At 39.6% G+C, this 18,907-nt stretch overlaps 1 protein-coding gene across 3 annotated transcripts; it reads right to left on the minus strand.

Moving 5' to 3' along the window:
• Nucleotides 1-46: 46 nt before the first annotated feature.
• c7h19orf44 (chromosome 7 C19orf44 homolog) lies at nt 47-9,263 on the minus strand. Of its 3 annotated transcripts, none has more exons than XM_042415574.1 (10): nt 8,952-9,263; nt 8,652-8,822; nt 8,418-8,545; nt 7,720-8,245; nt 5,476-5,812; nt 4,938-5,017; nt 2,536-3,037; nt 2,239-2,328; nt 860-1,026; nt 47-466 (listed from the first exon to the last, which is right to left on the minus strand). In XM_042415574.1, exons 1-10 carry the CDS (start codon nt 9,075-9,077, stop codon nt 377-379), a joined length of 2,217 nt encoding a protein of 738 aa, XP_042271508.1. In that variant the 5' UTR covers nt 9,078-9,263; the 3' UTR covers nt 47-376. The 3 variants fall into 3 exon arrangements, 2 of the variants coding, with proteins under 2 accessions (XP_042271508.1, XP_042271507.1); XM_042415573.1 differs by having other exon boundaries at nt 4,938-5,020; nt 8,952-9,262; XR_006096792.1 differs by lacking the exon at nt 47-466 and adding an exon at nt 1,112-1,242 and having other exon boundaries at nt 935-1,026; nt 4,938-5,020.
• Between the last annotated feature and the right edge of the window lie 9,644 nt (nt 9,264-18,907).

Raw genomic sequence — 18,907 nt, forward strand, 5'->3', positions numbered from 1 at the left:
GAATTTCCTCTTCTGGGGTCTGTTTTATTAAACCAATATAACAGAATTATAGTCAAAAACATAATAAACACTGTTTAATATGAATTCGGTAGCAGTTACAGCATTGATGTCGTGCATTATTTCACCAGCAAGATCCCAACATCCCATAATTTACACTATGACACACAATTAAAATTAAACGTATGGCAAATTTTCATGATAAAGTGCACTCTTACAAAAGCTTTGATTCACATCTCAATGGCATGTTGTTTGACTGCTTAACAACATATATCATAATTCATCCCATAGTAGAAAAATAGTATTAAAGAAGTGTGTATAAAACTATTTTAATAAGAAAGACAGGGTAAATGTAATCCAGGACAGTCAGTGCTGGTGCTTACATAGAGTGGTAGTCTTTCATCTCCTGCAGCACCTCCTCTAAGGCTTCCTCCATTGTCAGCTTGGGAGGTGTGCGCTTGCGGATGTACTGTGGAAAGAATGAAGAGCCGTTGTAGACAAAATGTGTGTGTATGTGTGTGTGTGTGCATTATCTACAGCCATATTTTAATCTTTTAATGCAGTTTGGAATTTAATATGTAATACCAATTTAAATTTTACGGGTCTATCTCAAGTTACTTTCCACTACGCACTCACAGTCAGTGTGTGCAGGAAAGTTGTGTATCGTCATGCAGAGAGATATATACAGTCACAGCTCATTATGTCAGCTAAATGAGGCTTTGAACCAATGAGGAAGCAGTCATCTCTTTTATAGGGAGAAACTTTGCAGTACTTGTGTGACTTCCCCCAGCAACTCCAAAGATACAAACAGGATTATTTGCTATCATGCACTAGTACGTTAGTGTGTGTGTGCGCGCTTTACCTCTTTAGTGTCATCCAGAGTGATATATCTGTAGTTTGGTGGTTCCAGGTTCCGCAGCTGGCTGGAGTGCAGATGGCGGCTGCTTTCAATGAAGCGTCTCGTCATAGCGAGATGCTGTTTCAGAATTTCATTGAGAGCATATGCAGCTGGATTGAAGGTGCTAAGGGCTGAGGGGAGGACATGGGACACACATTAAAAAAAATACTACCCATGCACAAAGCATCACAGGATTTGTAGCAATTGTGCTCTTACTTGTGAAAGACTCTTCCAGCACCACTATTGTGAGATTACAGCTTGATTTTCTCACCACTATACGACACCAGGTATCACAACTGATCTGACCATCATATGTCAACAGCAAAATATAGCACTTTTATGTAGAGCTGAAACAATTGATCAACAGAAAAATAATCAGCAATTATTTTGGTACCGTTTCAATCATTTTTCAAGCAAAAGTAGTAAAACAATGCCAAACATTCTGTTGGTCATTAGCTGCAGCCCTAGTTTTATTACCTAAACAATCTAGTGAAGCATGGTGTGCATATTTGTGCAATTTTCAATATTTTTCATGTTTTTTTTAGAGGTTTACAACACATTGCCTGTTCATCTATAAGGGGTTATTGTTAGCCTTGACCAGAAGATACTACAAGTCACTGTATTAGACTGTATTCAATCTGTGCGAAAGACTTTTAGTTATCTTCCTATATGTGGCATTGCAGCACAAAGCAACACACTCTTTGAATCAGAGTTTAACTTGGAGAGGAAAAATCCTAAATTGTTGAGTGTCGGTTTCCCTCCTCAGCCTGTTCTGGATTTCCTTTGCCAGCTGGCCTGCTCCTCTGCAAAGTGCAGGCTGGCTGCAGCTCATCATAAATTACATGTTTTTCTCACTTTATTGTATTTCTGATCAAGTATATGTAGCAGCACTCCTCTAACATGAACTATATCAGTAAGTAAAAGTACTTAAAAGTAAGTAATGTTTTATCCCATAAATGTCATTCCATTTATTCCACAAATGTCATCACTCCAATAAACATCAATAAAAATATTTGAATGAGCCAAAAAAAGTGCTTTTGGATATGTGAACTTTTTTCCTTTAATTATTACTATTATTATTATTATTACAGGTATATCCTATTTGCCATAACTCTTGATCAACTCCCATCCTTTCCTGCAAAATTGAACAGCATTTCACCTACAGATGGCGCCACAGCAACATGATTCACTTAGTGGTCATTTGATCTAGGTCTGGATACATGTTTAAAAGCTTTCTGTTATGAAAATGACTTAAATGGCTGAGTAGATAGACTCTCTCTAAGTGCTCTCTAGTTTTCTAGGTATATTTATATTGCATCTTGTTCTGTTTAAGTGGATCTCACCTTCCACAGTTTCTGAATTGATAGCATGAGTGGTCACTGGGGTTGGATTCATATAGGTCATGCCCACTGCTGAGCCAAAAGTAGCCATACCTACAGAGAGAGAGAGAGAGGACAGTCAGAGATCAGAAACAGAAATACCTGTCAGCTCTATGTAGCACCTTTACTTTCTAATATGTCATTGTCAGTTTAATGCTGATAATTTAATGACTACGGTGAAAAAATGTGGCCATGGTGTTGGTGATTAGTGGCTTCTGCCACATCTTAAATACACAAATATGTACTGTATGGCAGACTAACCGGATGACCATGTGTAAGCCAGTGGATCAGGCTGCGTCTGTACAGCTGTCTCTTTTAAAACTTTTCTAGCTGAAGCATGCTTTCTCGATGGGCGAGATGAGTCCCAGTCACTATGTGATACTGAAGATCTGGAGGATCTGGAGTCTCTGCTTCTGCTGAGTGATCTCTGACTGCGATCTGAGGTCCGTGAGGTGCAGGAGCGACTTGTGTCTGAGAAAGTGCTCGAGTAATCGTCTTCTGTCCTCCTATGGGACACATCTGACTCAAAGGCCTCCTCTCTGACTTCTGATACAACCTCTTCCTGCTCTCCATCTCCTAGCAGGTGCTCTGAAACCTGGCTAGCACTGTAATCTGGCTCTGTCCTGCTCTCGCTCTCAAAGTCACTTCGGTAGTCCACCTCGTCCTCTTGATGCTGCTGTTCCTCTCCAACCTCCTTCAATCCTGGCAGCTGTTGATGTCTGTTTGGGGATCCAGCAGCAGGGACGATGTGTTTGGTTTTCCCCTGTTTAGACAGCAGGTAGAAAGCAAAAACATCAGTCCAATGAGTCCTTTAGGGGGTTTTCTCCTCATATACAGTGCAGACAGGTCTGTTCAATACTAAATGATTAAAAAAAAAAATGATTTAGTATGGCTGGACTCGGTGGAAATAAAATGTTTACATCAAAGTTAGTGCTTTCTGTAACTCTGAATAAGGTTTCTACACTTCTCCACTGGTAGTTCGGCCCACTCTTCTTGAGCAAACTGCTCCAGTTCTCTCAGGTTTTGGTTCAATGTTTTCTTCTTATCAACTCCTGGGTGCTTTTTGATGTATGTTTGGGGATCCTGCTGGAAGACCCTTGACCTGTGGCTAAGAAACAGCTTTCTGACACTGGGCTGTATGTTTCACTCCAAAATGCCTTGATAGTCTTGGGATTTCATTGTGCCCTGCACAGATTCAAGGCACCCAGTGCCTGAGGCAGCAAAACAGCCCCAAAACATCACTGAGCCTCCTCCATGTTTCACGGTAGGCATGGCGTTCTTTTCTATAAGGCTTCATTTTATTTCTTCTGTAAACATAGGGTTGGTATGATTTACCAAAAAGCTCCAATTTTGTTTCATCTGTCCAAAGCACATTCTCCCAGAAGGACTGTGGCTTGTCAACATGCATTTTGACAAAGTCCACTTTTTTGTGTCTCCCTCTTAGAAGTGGGGTCTTCCTGGGTCTTCTACCATGGAGCCCATTTTCATTCAGACAGTGACGGATGGTGCGAGTTGAAACTATATAACTTTGAACTTGAAGATCAGCTTGGATCTGTATTAAAGTTTTCCTTGGTTCTTTCTTGACCATTCAAGCCATCCTTCTGTTTAATCTCGGGCCAATTTTCCTCTTGCAACCACGTCCCGAGATGTTGGCTACAGTTCCATGAGCATTAAACTTCTAAATAATATTGGCAACAGTGGTCAAAAGAACATCAAGCTCTTTGGAGATGGTCTTGTAACCTTTACATTGACCATGCTTGGCTATTACCTTTTTTCTAATGTCTTCAGACCACTCTGTTATTTTCCTCTTGTTTTCCATGTTCAATGTGATGCACACAGTGACACAATACAGCAGTAACTATTTTTATCCTTCTAAACTGGCTGCACGAGTGATTATAAGATTGAAAACACTTGTGATACTAATTAAAACACAATAGTCTGCTTAAAGTATCACTACAAATCAATTATTTCTTACAACTTCTAAAGGGTACCAATAATTTTTCCCAGGCTATTTTAGAATGTTTTTGTAGAATAAGCATGAATTCAGTTATTTTCACAATTGTTTTGTTTTGTTCCACTGCAAACCCAACATAGACATGCACTGATAATACATAATTTCAACACTGTTCAGGGCAAATGGTGCATTATTTTAATAAAATGCAAGGGTACCAATAATTTCGGCCATACCTGTAAGTGATCAGACAGGCTTTTAACAGGTTCTCAGTTTAACCATATTATCTAAAACAGTTATCTGGTAAATGAAGGCAAACATGGACTGTTACTCAGACTGTTGTAAATGACTACTAGCTTCTTTCGTGTTCAATGTTGACCTCATTGCAGCCGTTCTCACCTCTATGGATCATTTTAGCATCTTTCAGTATATTGTTTTGGTTTTATGGCCCTAAACTTAACTGTTCTGATTCAGTTTCACTGCTCTCATCAGCATTGTTTTCAGACACAGCAGGCAGCTGTTTTCTGCAAAAGCTCTAAAATCCTACTGTGCTCTACCTGCTCAGCAACAAACAGCAGCCAGACAAAATTAGCAGCTTGCTGGTGAATAACAACATCAGACTTGTATTCATCAAATGGCCAGAGACATAACTCTAACTAATTTTTAACTTTACTTTATTCCACTATACTAGTTAACTTCCTCCATTTCCCACCTCCTTTGCTGGTGTTTCCTCAGGAAATCCGAGGGAAGCAGGGACAAGGTCATCTAATGTCATCACATTTATCTTGAAGTCTGCTGTAAGACAAGGTCACAGTGATAGAATTTAACACAGTGATATACAGTGTATATCCACACAACTGCCATCAACTCTGCTACTAGTATTACATTTAGAACATACTTGTCATGAATCTGTGATACCCTGCAAAGCAACTCATATTTGTCTTATTCTCTGTTAGTTCAAACTGTACAGAGGGATGACTTATGTACCTTGTTGTCCATCTAGGGTGCATGAGATTCAGCGTGAAGAATAAAACATGATTAATGAACAAAATTATGCACACCACGCATAAAATTAACATCAAACAATGAGTACAATTAAAAATAGCTTGTATGCAGAATAATAACCTAAGCATTCTGACGTCAGTATCAATTAATTTTTAGACATTACTCTCAATCATAGTTAATTACAACTTTAATGGCATCTGAACATCTGTCCTGATGTTATTAATACCCTGATGAGCTTCTCTCACCTTCAGAGGAAGCTAAACTCATCTCACTGTGGGGATCTTCCGGCTCAACAGGGAAGAGCTCCTCCAAAGAGAGCACCTCTCCATGACCCGACATGGAGGAGAGGGAACGCTGTGGACTCTCAGCTCTGCGAGGAGAAGGGGGACCAGAGGGAGGAGGGGATGGAGACAGCACGGAGGGGCTGAAGCGGGCCTGAGCCTGGCCAGTGAATCGAAAAGGAGAACTGTGGCGATGAGGAGAGGCAGGGGAGCGAGGCGGTGCTGTGTTGGAGGACGATGAGGGACGGACAGCAGCAGGAGGAGGTGTGGAGTGGACCCTCTTACTGCTTCTACTCAACATCTGTAAAAAGGGAAAGCTTTAGAGTAATGCTTTGGCTTGACAAAACAGTGTCTGACAAACTACAAGAGTTATCAGGTTTTTATCCCATCTAATCTTTAAAAGAAAAGAAGTTTCCCTCATGGCTTAGTGCGTACATGTTTTGCATTGTTAAAAAACCACAGTGTCAAAATATTGAGTTTGTGAGTTTGATCTGATGATATATGTAACCTTTAAGTACACATTTCTGTGTATCTACTTTTCTTCAAATGCAGCATGATTAGCTGAACTTTGTTTTACACAGTCAGTACATTTTTAGCCATGCAGCGATGTGCTCTAATGATGGAAATGTTGGTCTGTCTGTTTGTCTACCAATTTGGTCCAGACTGTAATATCTCAACAACTATCAGATGGATTTGCAAGAAGTTTTGTACAGACATTCATGGTCCCCAGAGGATGAATCCTACTGACTTTGTAGATCCCCTGACTTCTTCTCTAGCACCACTGTGAGGGTGACATTTGAGGCTCAGAATGAAATATCTCAACAACTTTTAGATGGATTGCAATGAAATTTACAACAGATATTCAAGGTCCCAGGGGGGTACACTGTAACCACTTTGGCGATCTTGTGACTTCCCTCTAGCACCACAAGAGGGTCAAAGTTTTCATTTATCCAGTGAAATATCTCAACATCTAGTTGATGGATTGGCACATTTGGTACAAATATTCATGGTTCCCAGATGATGTATTCTAATGACTTTCCCTCTATGAGGTTGACTTTTTAGTTCTTTAGTGAAATATCTTAACAACTATTGGAGGGATTGCTGTGAACTTTGGTACACACATTCATGGTCCACAGAGGATGGATTGTAATAACTCTGAAGTTCTGACTTTTCATCTAGTGTCATCATCTGGACTAAATGTCGTTTTGTCCAACACTTTGGTTTATGACTTAATACCTGAAAAAGTCATGACATTCCCATCAGCCTCAGATGTTCTTTATTTTTAGTGCTAATAATCAAATGTTTGCATGCTAACATGCTAAACCAACACGGTGAACACAGTAAATATTATCCCTGCTAAACATCAACATGCTAGCACTATCACTGTGAGCATGTTAGCATGCTGGGATCAATGGAGAGACGAGGAAATTTAAAATTTATTGGACATTTATGAAGAAGCTTCTATTCAAGCCAAACTGCAAGGAACTTATCTTAACTGAAGGCCAGCACAACCATGTCATCCATGTTTATGATTTACACTGTCACACAAATGAAGTTAATTGCAGCTCACATTTCTGTTAAATCTGCACGTGTGGCAGTTTAGGAGCTCAAGGGTGTTTGCACCAGAGCCGGATGCAAGTCACCTACAAACATGAATGTAAACAATCAATACAAAAAGATCAGAACTGAGCATTAAGGCCTGTAAAGTGAACGTAGCCTTAATCTTGTTTGATAGAACTAAGGCTCAAAATGTCCCCTCAACATGATTCTTATATCTCAGGAACACTGACACTCATTCTTGTACAGATATTTGCTCTGTGTTGAAAAGCTGTGGACATACAGCTAAAGACAATCATAACCTGTGTGTACTGTTCTTTTTGAGAGTCATGTCAAAGACAAATTTCCGTTGCCTTGTGATAGACAAAAAAGGGTTTTCTGAATCCAAATCTGAAAGAATTTCAAATACTAAACTTTTTTTGATAAAAAACTTTTTTTAAACTCTCCTATAACACATATAGAACCACTGAAATGCCAGCTGATAGCACTAGCCTAGCTTCTCTTGAAAATAGCAATAGTCAATTCAAATTAATTTTATTTATATAGCGCCAAATCACAACTGCATGCCTTGCAGTGACTAAGCCATCAGCCTGTAAATAAAGGTAGAGGATGAATGTGGAAGAACAAACAGGGTTCACAGTTAAAAGGTACCTTGTCCCCCGTTCTTCTGGAAGAGGGTCTCTCTGGTCTTAATAAGCTGTTGTCTGTTGAATCCAAAGAGTTCCCAAGCAGTTTTCTCATGTCCTCTTCATCACTTTCTAGACTCACACTGCTTACTATTCTCACTGACTTTGACTCCAAATCCACCAAAGGCACAGACACATCAGCAGCTCTGGATCTGGATCTGACACCAACATCTGGGCCTTTTGGAGACCCAGCAGCAGCTGCAACAGTATCACTACCATCAACAGCTACAGCTGCCTTACTCTTGAGGAAACGTTTCCCCTTCTGGCTCTCCTCACTGCTGGACTGTACTGAGAGAAACACAGGGGCCTCCAGGGACTGGGAGACTACTGGTGGTGGTGAGATCCCCATGTCTGAGGTTAGATTGTGGGCAGGTTTCAGCCCTTCTCTTTCGTGTTCCTGAGCCTGTTTCCGGCTGCGGATGCGGCTCTCAATTTGAGCCAGTCTTCTCAAAGCAGCAGTCTGGGAGCCACGCTGGGAAGACGACACATATCTGAGCAGAGAGGGAGGAATGAAGGGAAAAACACAAGATATGAGTTTCAGCAGCAGAAGTGAATATCTGAACAGGAAATATTTTCAGTAGAAGGGGGTTCAGGTGATAGAATATTTACTTTTTCCAACCGTGCTCAATAAAATATGTTTCTCTTACATCCACAGAACCATACCTGTGTTCAGGGACCTGCTGCATTTGGCTCTTGTGTATAGGTGACTGGCTGCTGTTTATTGCAGGTGGGGGAGCCTTCTTCAAGAACCTGCTCCCTCCTCCTCCTAGAGAGCTCTGAGGTCTGGGATCCTGGCAGAGGAAAACAAGGAGGGCTCAGACAGCATCATAACAAGTTGACTTTACAGGGCTCCCAGACTGCAGTAGGGTTTGACAAGTAGTATTTTCAGTTGTTTACCTTGGTGGGATCTCCCTCTCTTCTCTGGTGATACTCAGCATCAGCAGATCCCACAACGCCAACTCCATGCTCAGAGGCTGAGCTGACTGAGGACAGATCACTCAGGTCTGACAATAACGTGTGTGCATTTGAGGGAGCAGATCTGGGTTTGATATACCCCCCAACAGCACCCTAGAGAGAAGGGAAGCAGTGACAACACACGTTTCTGGTTTTACACACGTGTATCAATGTGTGGACTGCTTAAAACATCTCTCATAATAATACTGCTGTTTATGAAACATGTGAAGAAATGAAACTCACTGTATGTGTCGGTGTTTTGGCTGTTGGCCCCTGTGTTGACTCGCCGTCTCCACCGCTGGTTCTCTTGCCGGACAGCAACGCCTGAGCTCGGTCCAGAGCGCTGCTCCGACCGCCTCGTCTCCACATCTTTAAACTGGTGCTCGTCCGGACGCTGTCTCTCTAACTGTGAGCTACTTAATACACTTCACCATCTACTAACACATAATTTGTGCATTTATGACATATTGTGCAAGTTTGCCACAAAGAGATTAGTTATTTTCCTTAAGTCCTAGCCGTTAACTGCTCACTCTGGCGTCCCTCGTCTCCATGGAAGTTTCCTTTTCCGTTTCCTTCTTCTTCTTCTTCTTCGTCCTTAATGGCGAATCACGTCCACTCCGGGTCACAGTGACACCAACTGTTCATTGTGTGTACTTTTTTAAGAATTTACACACAATCCTGAGGACGAAGCAAGTATTTCAAGAAATAAATGAGATTTCCAATGAGGTATAATAGAAAAAATATAAAGGGTAATGTTGTCGGTTACATATATGTTGTCTATATGTAGCCAAGAAAAACTCTATTCAGGCCTACTTTTAACTATTTTATTTAATTAAAAATGGAGAAAAATTAAAATGTCTTAATGTGTCACACCAGTTTCTAAGGAATTGCATACCTTGTGCAACATGTATTAAACGGGAACTGAACCTTCGAGAAGGTTTATACAAATACAAATAAACACCACAAAACTTAGGCAACCACCTGAAATTCTGAGGCAATACAGGAGCTGTGTTCATGCACCTTGCAGAAATCCTTCGATAACAACCTCAAAAAAAGTGAATAAGAAGAAGTTCAAAAGTTCCATTTACTATGATGTAAATGACAGATGAAGTAAAGCTCACTATTTTGTGCAAAGTCATGGTAACATCAGTATGAACTTGTTGGATGTTTTGTTGATAGATGCTATGTGGAAATATTATAATGAGGATGATGTACATTTATAAAAAGCAATGCCAAGAGACGTGTGGGGCCCAGAAGGACAAGGAAGACGATCCTGGATTCCTTGGGAGAAGAGGACGAGGCTTTCTCTTAAAGACTCTCTTCAATTTTTGTTTTTTGTATTTTTGTAGTTTTAGATCGTTTGCTTTGTAAAACCAAATAAAACTGGTTTGTATTTTTATACACTCCAACCAAAGTTCCTGACTTGTGCACATCCCTGAGATTCTCTGGTGTTCCTTTAAAGTAAGAAAAGACACCTCCCTTGGGATAGGCTGACAGTAGTTTTTGAAATTGATTAGATTAAAATTTATTGACTCCTGTTAAGTTAAAAATGAATGCTGTGTATTTAATGATAGAGTAATAATGGTTCAGGTTCAGTGACTAACGATAACATACAGTTGTGCATGTGTTAGGGGTAGAATTTCAATACAATATTGGGTTGAGGGTTTATAATCAGGAGTCTAATTGGCTAACTGTTAGGGCTAGGGCTCCGAGGCTGCCCTATAACAACCAGGTGAGTGCCCTCGACCGACAGAGTGGGCCTCCTCCAGTGATGTCCTGTTAGTAGGCCATCCTGGAGTACTTTCAAACCTCCAACAACCTATTGCACCTACACATTTCGTTAGGACCCTGGCTGTCAGGACATGCTTGACTATATAGGCCCGTTAGTAGTGGTTCGACGACAGCTGGTGAAGTAGAGAAGCCAGGCTGAATTTGGTTCCCTAAGCAAGGCCAAGGTGGTCGTGCGTATAGATTTTGGGAACTATGTTCGATACCTAGGTCAGAGGTAGAGGACAGCTGTCTGTCGGTGCCTTATCCACACTGGCAGGGGGTATCGGTTATCTGTAGGACAGAAACCATTTCAGTAAGTATTTCACACCAAATTACACCTCAGGACAAGGAGAGAACATAGGCTTTTAAAGTTATTTATTTATCTGTAAAAGCATAAACATGTACAGAAATCAAATAGTACTTAAATGGTTATTTGGTCATTCCATTACAACACAGTGTGTGGATTTGGACAGTAAATGTAGCGTTTCAGAACAATGTCACAGCATTTGATCAATTATGAAGATGAAAAAAATAGATAAAACCAGCTACATGCAGAAGCAAGCACCATTTCACCAGATGCTCTATGTCTGCAAATATGTGTAACATCAGTGACCTTGATTTAGCTGTACTTTGCCACCAACAAGCTGAAGACAGATGTCCCTGAAGTTTGTTGTTTAAACTCTCCCTGAGCTTGAGTCATCAGGCACTTGTTTCAACATGTTTTTATCATCCTGGCCTTGGCATTGTCCCTGCGCTACTAAAATATGTTGTTTTTGAACACAACCACCTCTGCATGTACCTTATCCACACGACCTGTATGCACTTACACCATCTGCTCTTGTATCAGACTGTTACTCCAATTTGACAAACAGAAGTATACTTCTCTGTTAGATGAGCCATACAAATACAGTGTGCTCAGCTAAAATGAGTTGATAATGGTCTGTCATGGACTAAGCTTTGCTGACATGCTGAGGATGCAACTGTGGTAATGTTGGCAGGGCTGTAGCTACCACTGAGGGCACTGAGGTCATACCCTCTATTTTGTTGTCTGTTGGTCAATCAGTCAGTTGGTCCACCACTTTGGTCCAGATTGAAATATCTCATCAACTATTGGAAGGATTACTATGAAATTTTCTGCAGACATTCATGATAACCAGACACTGTATCCCAATGATTTTGATGAACCCATGACTTTTCATCCAGCACTACCATGAGGTTGACATTTATGGTTTTGAGTGAAATGTCACAACAACTATAGTATGGACTGCCAAGAAATTTAGTGAGCACATTCATGCTTCCATCAGGATGAATTGTTAAGTCTTAAATGATATTGTACATTCCTCACCGAGTAGCATTGTACCCATTTTGTTGGACTCACGATTGACAGTAATGTGAAAGATGCAGCAGCACCAGAAATATTGTCTTTGTTATTTTAATGAATTCCTCTTCCTTATCAGAACCTGGCATTACCCACAATGCACCTTGACTCAGTTTTCTCTGCTGTACAGATTTGAGACATGCTAGTAGTGGCAAATGCAGCCTCAAGCCAATAGCCTCAAGCAGAAATGAGGAGCTATAGTGGTCTGGTAACCTCACTTTTTTCAAATTTTTAAAAAATTTTCAAACTTGTAGTCTTCAGCCCCAATTGACACTGACTCAAATGACATCACTTGAAGCAAATCATTTATTTCACGCTGTTTCCTCTGGAGCCACAAAAGGCTTTATACAACTTTTTCACATATGCAGTAGTACTCCCCAACTCCTGGAAACACACTTTGATGTTGATGGTAACTTCTCATATCAGCACCACCAAAATTAAAAATTGTTCAATACTTTGGTTTATGACCAGCCTCAGCTGTACTCTGCACAGTTTGACATTTTGCAAATTGAGGCAACACATTTGGGTCACAAATTGCTGGGGTTTTTTTTTTTTTTTTTTTTTTTTTTTTACAGACATTTTTTACATACATTTTGTGTCATTTTTTGGAAGTTGTTTATGTGTATATCTACAAGGTCACTTTTTTAAATTTCCAGATGCTCTCCTCTTTTTCGTGCCTCAGATTTTCAGATGCCTTTAGAGCAACACCAATTATACCCTAACCTCTGAATACCTTTCATTGCTTTCTTGCAAAAAAGAAGAGCAAATGGAAAAAGAGTACGTTTATTTGACCCTACAAAAGACTCCAAGGATGAGTAGATGCAGTTTTGTGAGGATAATTCCTCAACATTATTTCTACAAGTTGCCATGACTCCACAGACCCGTCAACCTGTCGACACAGTAATGAGTCCACTTTCAACCTTTACTTTGAAGTCATCTCCATTTAAATGTGAAAAATTTCAAAAGTCAGATTCTGTTGCTCTGTCACTGCCCACAGCAACTTGTAATGTAGATTTTGCATCTTAATCGTGGAGGTGATAAAGTTGTAATTCAGGGGTCACATCAGTTTATAGGTTCTCTCTAGCCACTGAACATGCATGCTCTGTGTTCTGGAAAACAAAGGAAGAGATTGAACTCCAATGCCTTCATGTTTTCACACCCGGATGTTAACTCCACCTATGACCACACTCACAGAAGTCACTGATCACTGTGGTCTGTGACCCATGACATCATCTTATCAATAAAAGCCATGGACACCCTCCACACGGTCTCTGTGAGCTGCGGTCTGCAAAGCTGATAGAGACAAGCTGATCAGACAAGAACCTACCTCATACCTGTGAAGGAATTTCATATATGTGTCATATATGAAAATGCTCCTTAGACAAGCAGACAATGATAGACAGACAGCTGTCTTCTGCCCTGTTGAGTTGACCTGGCTTAATGATTGTTGCCATAGAGACAGCGCTAAAGTAAACAATCTTATAGTGATGTTGTGACAAGGGACAAGGTCACCTGGGCGCTGCCCGAATAACAGAGTGGTTCAACTTTTTTCATCAGAGTTGCTGTGGAATTTCACTGGGTCTACACTGGCACTTTGAATTGTAACTGCTATCTCCTTGGGTGATCAAGTTTATGTTTGTCAATAAATCTTTTTGCATAAGACATCCATATCTCCTGGAGTTTCTGAATTGATGAGCTCAAGACTTCTATAACAATACCAAAATTTAGGATGAATCATTTTTGAGACTAAATCAATGAATTGGTTATCATATCCCTGTCTTCCAGGGCAGTGCCCCCGAGGTGAATATAATGTGAATTAAAACCTACCCTTAATAATCAATTATTAATTACTTCTGATAACCAAAATTAATCTGAATAATCCCATGATCCCTGCACAACTAAACAGGAGGTGGTTGTGATGGAGTTTATTAGGAAGCAGATCTATATCCCTTTTCCCTGCAGCAATCCTGGTTAATTATCGTCAGGCAGGAGGTTTAACACATGACTTTTCTGTGTCATGTAGATTAGGATTCTAAGCACAGAAGACCAGTGGTGAGTTGTACAATACTGACTCCATAATGACATCTCAAGTTGCCTCAGGCGCTCCCAACCTTTTGGGCGTGTAACCCCTTAAAATGAAGCAATATCTATGACCCATTTTCATTTCTTCCATATGTTTATGGGTTGTGACAGGAAAATAACAAAAATTTGATTCCCTGTTTTATCTCAACAATTTCTGAGGTAAACTTATCCAGTTGTTCTGCTATTCTAATACTGTAGGTCTGATGTGCTAAATTACAGCTGTTTTCAGAGGTTGGAGAAACAGTCTGGGATGTCACCTTCCTATATATCAATAGAAAAATGGTGGCAAGGGTGGATGAGACTGACACATGCTATACAGGTTGCTGTAAATTCACATACTGTCATGACCCCTCCTCCATGACATGTGCCTGTCTATTGTGGATGTGTTTTTGTTATTTTCAGCCTCCTTAGTATGAATGATGTGTGCTTTGTGTTTTGGTTTTGTCTGTCTGTTTGTTTCCCTTCCCCCCTGTGACCCTCTGTCTCTCTCTCCGCACACCTGCTTGTCATCAAGCCATCACCACTTCCCTGCAATAACCCTGCACTGATGCCTTGTCCACACATATATGGTTATTTTTCTTAACAGATATTTTCCCCCTCCGTTTAGCATGCAAGCTTATTTCTCTCTGGCCGTAGACTTAGACTTAGCTAATTATTCATTGATTTATTGTAATGTGAAATCTCTTTTTTCACCTTGTTTAACACTTTTCTTTTTTTTTTTAACCTTTATTTATTCAGGGTAATTTTACTGAGAGCAATGCTCTCTTTTTCAGGAAAACCCTGATCACAGTCACACAGTTACACATTCACACCTGGAAGCTGCCCAGTACAACCACAGCCTGATCTGCCAGTCACTGAGAAGCTCCACTGGAGCAATTGGGGTTAAGGGCCTTGCTCAAGGGCACCTTGAGGGCACCTCAAAGGCATGTCAGTGATGGTAATGAGGTAATGAGGTAATGATGCTCACTTCTCCCTATGCACACAGCACACGGCCTAAGCTGCTATGGCAAAACCGTAAGCAAAATTTGATTCATATGTGTGGACAGATGATGAGGTGGAGTTGCTGTTTAGTGTTGCATTACAAGATTATAAAAGCCCAAGAAAACAACAAGTGGGAGTCTTGTTATACCAAATACGCAGACATCTTGGTAGCGTTTCAAGAACAGTATCCTGACAAAGAAGATTCTGATAAAGTGGGAAAAGACTTTCCTCATTCACAAGACACAGTGAATGAGGCAATAATATTGACCAAGCTCAGGACCATCCAGGCAAAGTACCATGAAGCAGTTAACACAGGACGCTGAAGTGGACACGATAAGTGTTGCTGTACTTCAAGCTCTGTGAGCAGATTAGGGGTGGCTTGCCTGCAATGAGCTCCATATCTGCAGGTATTTCATAGATAGATATTTTGATTTGGACACGATCTCCGGCATCAGTCTGGATCCTGCTGCCCCAGGTTCGGATATCGTGTCTGCTGACAGTGAGGCATCAAATGGCAACAATCTTTGTTGGAGGAACAAAAAGTATTAGCTCCAAGTAATTGATTATCATAAATGCAGTAATACACATGAGATCAAATATGATCAATTCAATGCTTGAAGATACCATCTATTTTAGGAAGCTTCAGTGCTGGAAACTTTTCAATGATTTCCTCAGCCTTGGCATTTGCCATGAAGATTTTTCAGTATGCACAGGTTGGGCTCATTCCCTCCATTAAAGATTTCACATCTGGGTGTACCTTTAGCATCTCTGTACACATACCACATACTTGAATGCTCCTTTCATCCTCTCCACAATCTCCATCTTCCTGAGCCCATAATACATTCTGACCCACAGAAAGGCAGTTCCTTCCACATCTTGCCACAGCAAATTTTGCATGCATTTGTTGCACCATTGAGTCATCAATAAGGGGTTGTCTTTCCTTTTTGAACTTGTTTTTTAGAGACTCACGTAAAGCATCCTACAACCAAGAGAGAGATTGTTTACTGAAGAGAATAGTCCAGTCCAAATGATGTCTGTCCTCAATATTGTCAAGATATGTCAACATATTGTAAAGACAAGGATGGATTTGATGTGAAATACATGAATTCATTCAAAGGTGAGTTTCAAAAGTATAAGTGTCTTTAGCACAGGCCTATATTGAACTATTCTTTTAACTTTTATCACTTCTCCTGACTCATCCTCTGTTCTTTGTTAGGTTGAGGAGTGTTCACCTGCCACCACTTTCAGAAAGGAGACTTCCTTAGAGGGGAACTCCTAACTAAACATGAACATGAGAACAGATAAGTGTGTACCATGATGCACATAAGGTTTTCATGTTTGAATTTCGTTTTAATGGAAAACGGTTATGGTATGTAATTAATTTGCAGTGTATTTTCTAAACTCATCCAGAGATACAAACTCTGCTATTTCTTACTCACGCAATGTTAGTAATACTAGTAGTATTAGTATATTAGTAAGTTATATGGAAACAGACAAGTAATCCATCTAGAAACATGATTTTTTTTTTATTGGTGGATAAATATCCCTGAAAAATGCAATCACTGCTAGTGTGCTTCAGTCTTTATGCTGTTACAGTTTGTAATCAGAATTATGTTCTTACCATTTCAGTGTTGATTCTGCCAAAGAGGACAGCCCCCTAGGGAGACTTGTCAATGATGACCATGTGAACCCAAACAGCAAAATGAAAACAATCAAAGTGGATGGAAAGCCCCATCTGTGTTTATTTGCACTGAAGGACATCAGTCCTGGGGAATAGATCACATATAACTATGGAGATTCTGATTGGCCATGGAGATGCAAGTATTTACAAATGGAGCTTAATGGACTCTTTGCTGGACTGGCAAAGCAAACACTTAATAAACTCCAGCTTATTTAGTCTGCTGCAGCCAGAGTATTAACCAAAACCAGAAGGTGTGAACACATCACTCCTATTTTAATTTCTCTTCACTGGCTCCCAGTAAAGCAAATAATTGATTTTAAAATACTTATTATCGTTTTTAAAGCTATGAATGGCCTAGCTCCCACCTACGTTGTTGACATGCTCTCTGAAGACACACCAGACAGACCCTTGAGATCACCAAATAAAGGTCTCCTCACCATACCTAGAATAAATACTAAATCAGCTCATGGTGCCCTCAGCCATTATGGTCCTACTCTTTGGAATTCTCTACCACATGAACTCAGGTCTGTTACAACAGTGTCTTCTTTTAAAAGCAGACTAAAAACATATCTTTTTTCACAAGCTTTTAGTTAGGTTAATGGGTGAAACCTTCTTTTTAGTATTATTATTGTTATTTCTTTTAACAATGATAATGTTTTTTTTATACTGTCTTATATGTTTTTATATATTATATTATATATGTAACATCTTCTTATTTTATGTTTTATCTTATTTGTTTTATATATATAATGTTAATGTAATATATTTGTTATGTATGATCTTTACTTGTTTTAAGCACATTGAGTTTACACTTGCCATATGAAATGTGCTATATAAATAAATTTGACTTGACTTGACTTAATTTTCACAAAGAACCAACACTCACACCAACGCTGTTTCAATCTACTATCATTTTTAACACTATTTTCACAGCTAAATCAAACTGCGCCATGTAGTGTTATTTAAGGTCTATTATAGTCAGGCTTTTTAAATCATTATTTTTTCACACTCTGAGCAGTCACATTGAAATATGAAAATGTCAGATGATTTACCTGTACCATTTGTTAGCTCTGAACAGCAGTTCATGCTATTCTAAATGACTGGTCTTTGTTGTTAAGGTGATGACCTGTTACTGAACTATGAAGTGAATATTGCACTTCAACAGTTTTTTGATGTTGAATAACATACAATTAAAAGAATTTATTTAGAGCAGTTGAATTAGCTTCTCCTTTGCATTCCTCAGTGCAATATGTTAAGCCTCGAGTCAAACACCTCAAGCCACTCTTGCTGAATAATTTTCTTTATTATTTTCTCTACCATTTATAGAACTTATTTATTTATTTTGCTTTCTTTTTATTTATTATTTTCTATATATTATCTTATGCTTTATCATCTATCCTCAAGATGTTTAGCTATTAATAAATGTCTTCATTTATCCTAAAGGTGTTTGGTTGTTTCTTTGAGCCACAGTAAACAGAGGTCACTGTTTGGGACAAGAACTTACGATCATGAGACTGATTCATTGATTAAATTGAACAAGGGTTAGTGCTCCCTCCTAGCACCAACAAATTCTAACCAAAAGGGAGGCAGTGCCCCCAATAACAAGGTAATTCATTAATTAAGTATTAATACTCCTACACATCTAAGGTGTGTCCTTTTAATGCACAATGCTTTCACTTTAGTGTATGTGTTTAGCCGTGTTCCATTTAATCATGTTTGACCCTTTAGTGCATGTCAGTGACATTTTTATGTGTTGTATAGCTACTGTCCTCATAAATTGAGTTAGTCCTCATAATTTCCATTCGTGTCATGGGTGGGACTTATGGACCTAATTATCTACTGTCCCCGTAATTAGGCATGTTGTCAGGTTGTTATACTTTGAGTTGTGTTTTGTGTATTCAGTATCTGAAGTGAAATTTGTGTTGTATGGCTCAGAATAGATTTTTTGATACTTACCATCATCTCTGTCCCTGTAATGCAGCAAGAAACTGATTTGGGCAGGGATGTCCGTTTAGTGGACAAAAACCTGCATGTGTGTCTGTGGGTGTGTGGGTGGAACTTGTTATCTTAATGTCAAACGCATTTTGTACATACTATAGCCTATAGTCTGTCTTCTGATTAGTCCAATCAGGCATTCCAAATAACATGTATCATGTAAAAAGTGCATTATACTGAGTATAATTTCAACTAAAAGCTAAAATGTGCAGTAGTTTTCCATAAGAATTATGCAAGTAACCTACATTGTTTGGTTGCTCAGGGTGTCATACAGTGTTTGGATCAGAACTGATTTTATCTTGGTTCTCTGAG

Source organism: Thunnus maccoyii, chromosome 7 (genome assembly GCF_910596095.1).
Source record: "Thunnus maccoyii chromosome 7, fThuMac1.1, whole genome shotgun sequence".
Classification (NCBI taxonomy): domain Eukaryota; kingdom Metazoa; phylum Chordata; class Actinopteri; order Scombriformes; family Scombridae; genus Thunnus; species Thunnus maccoyii.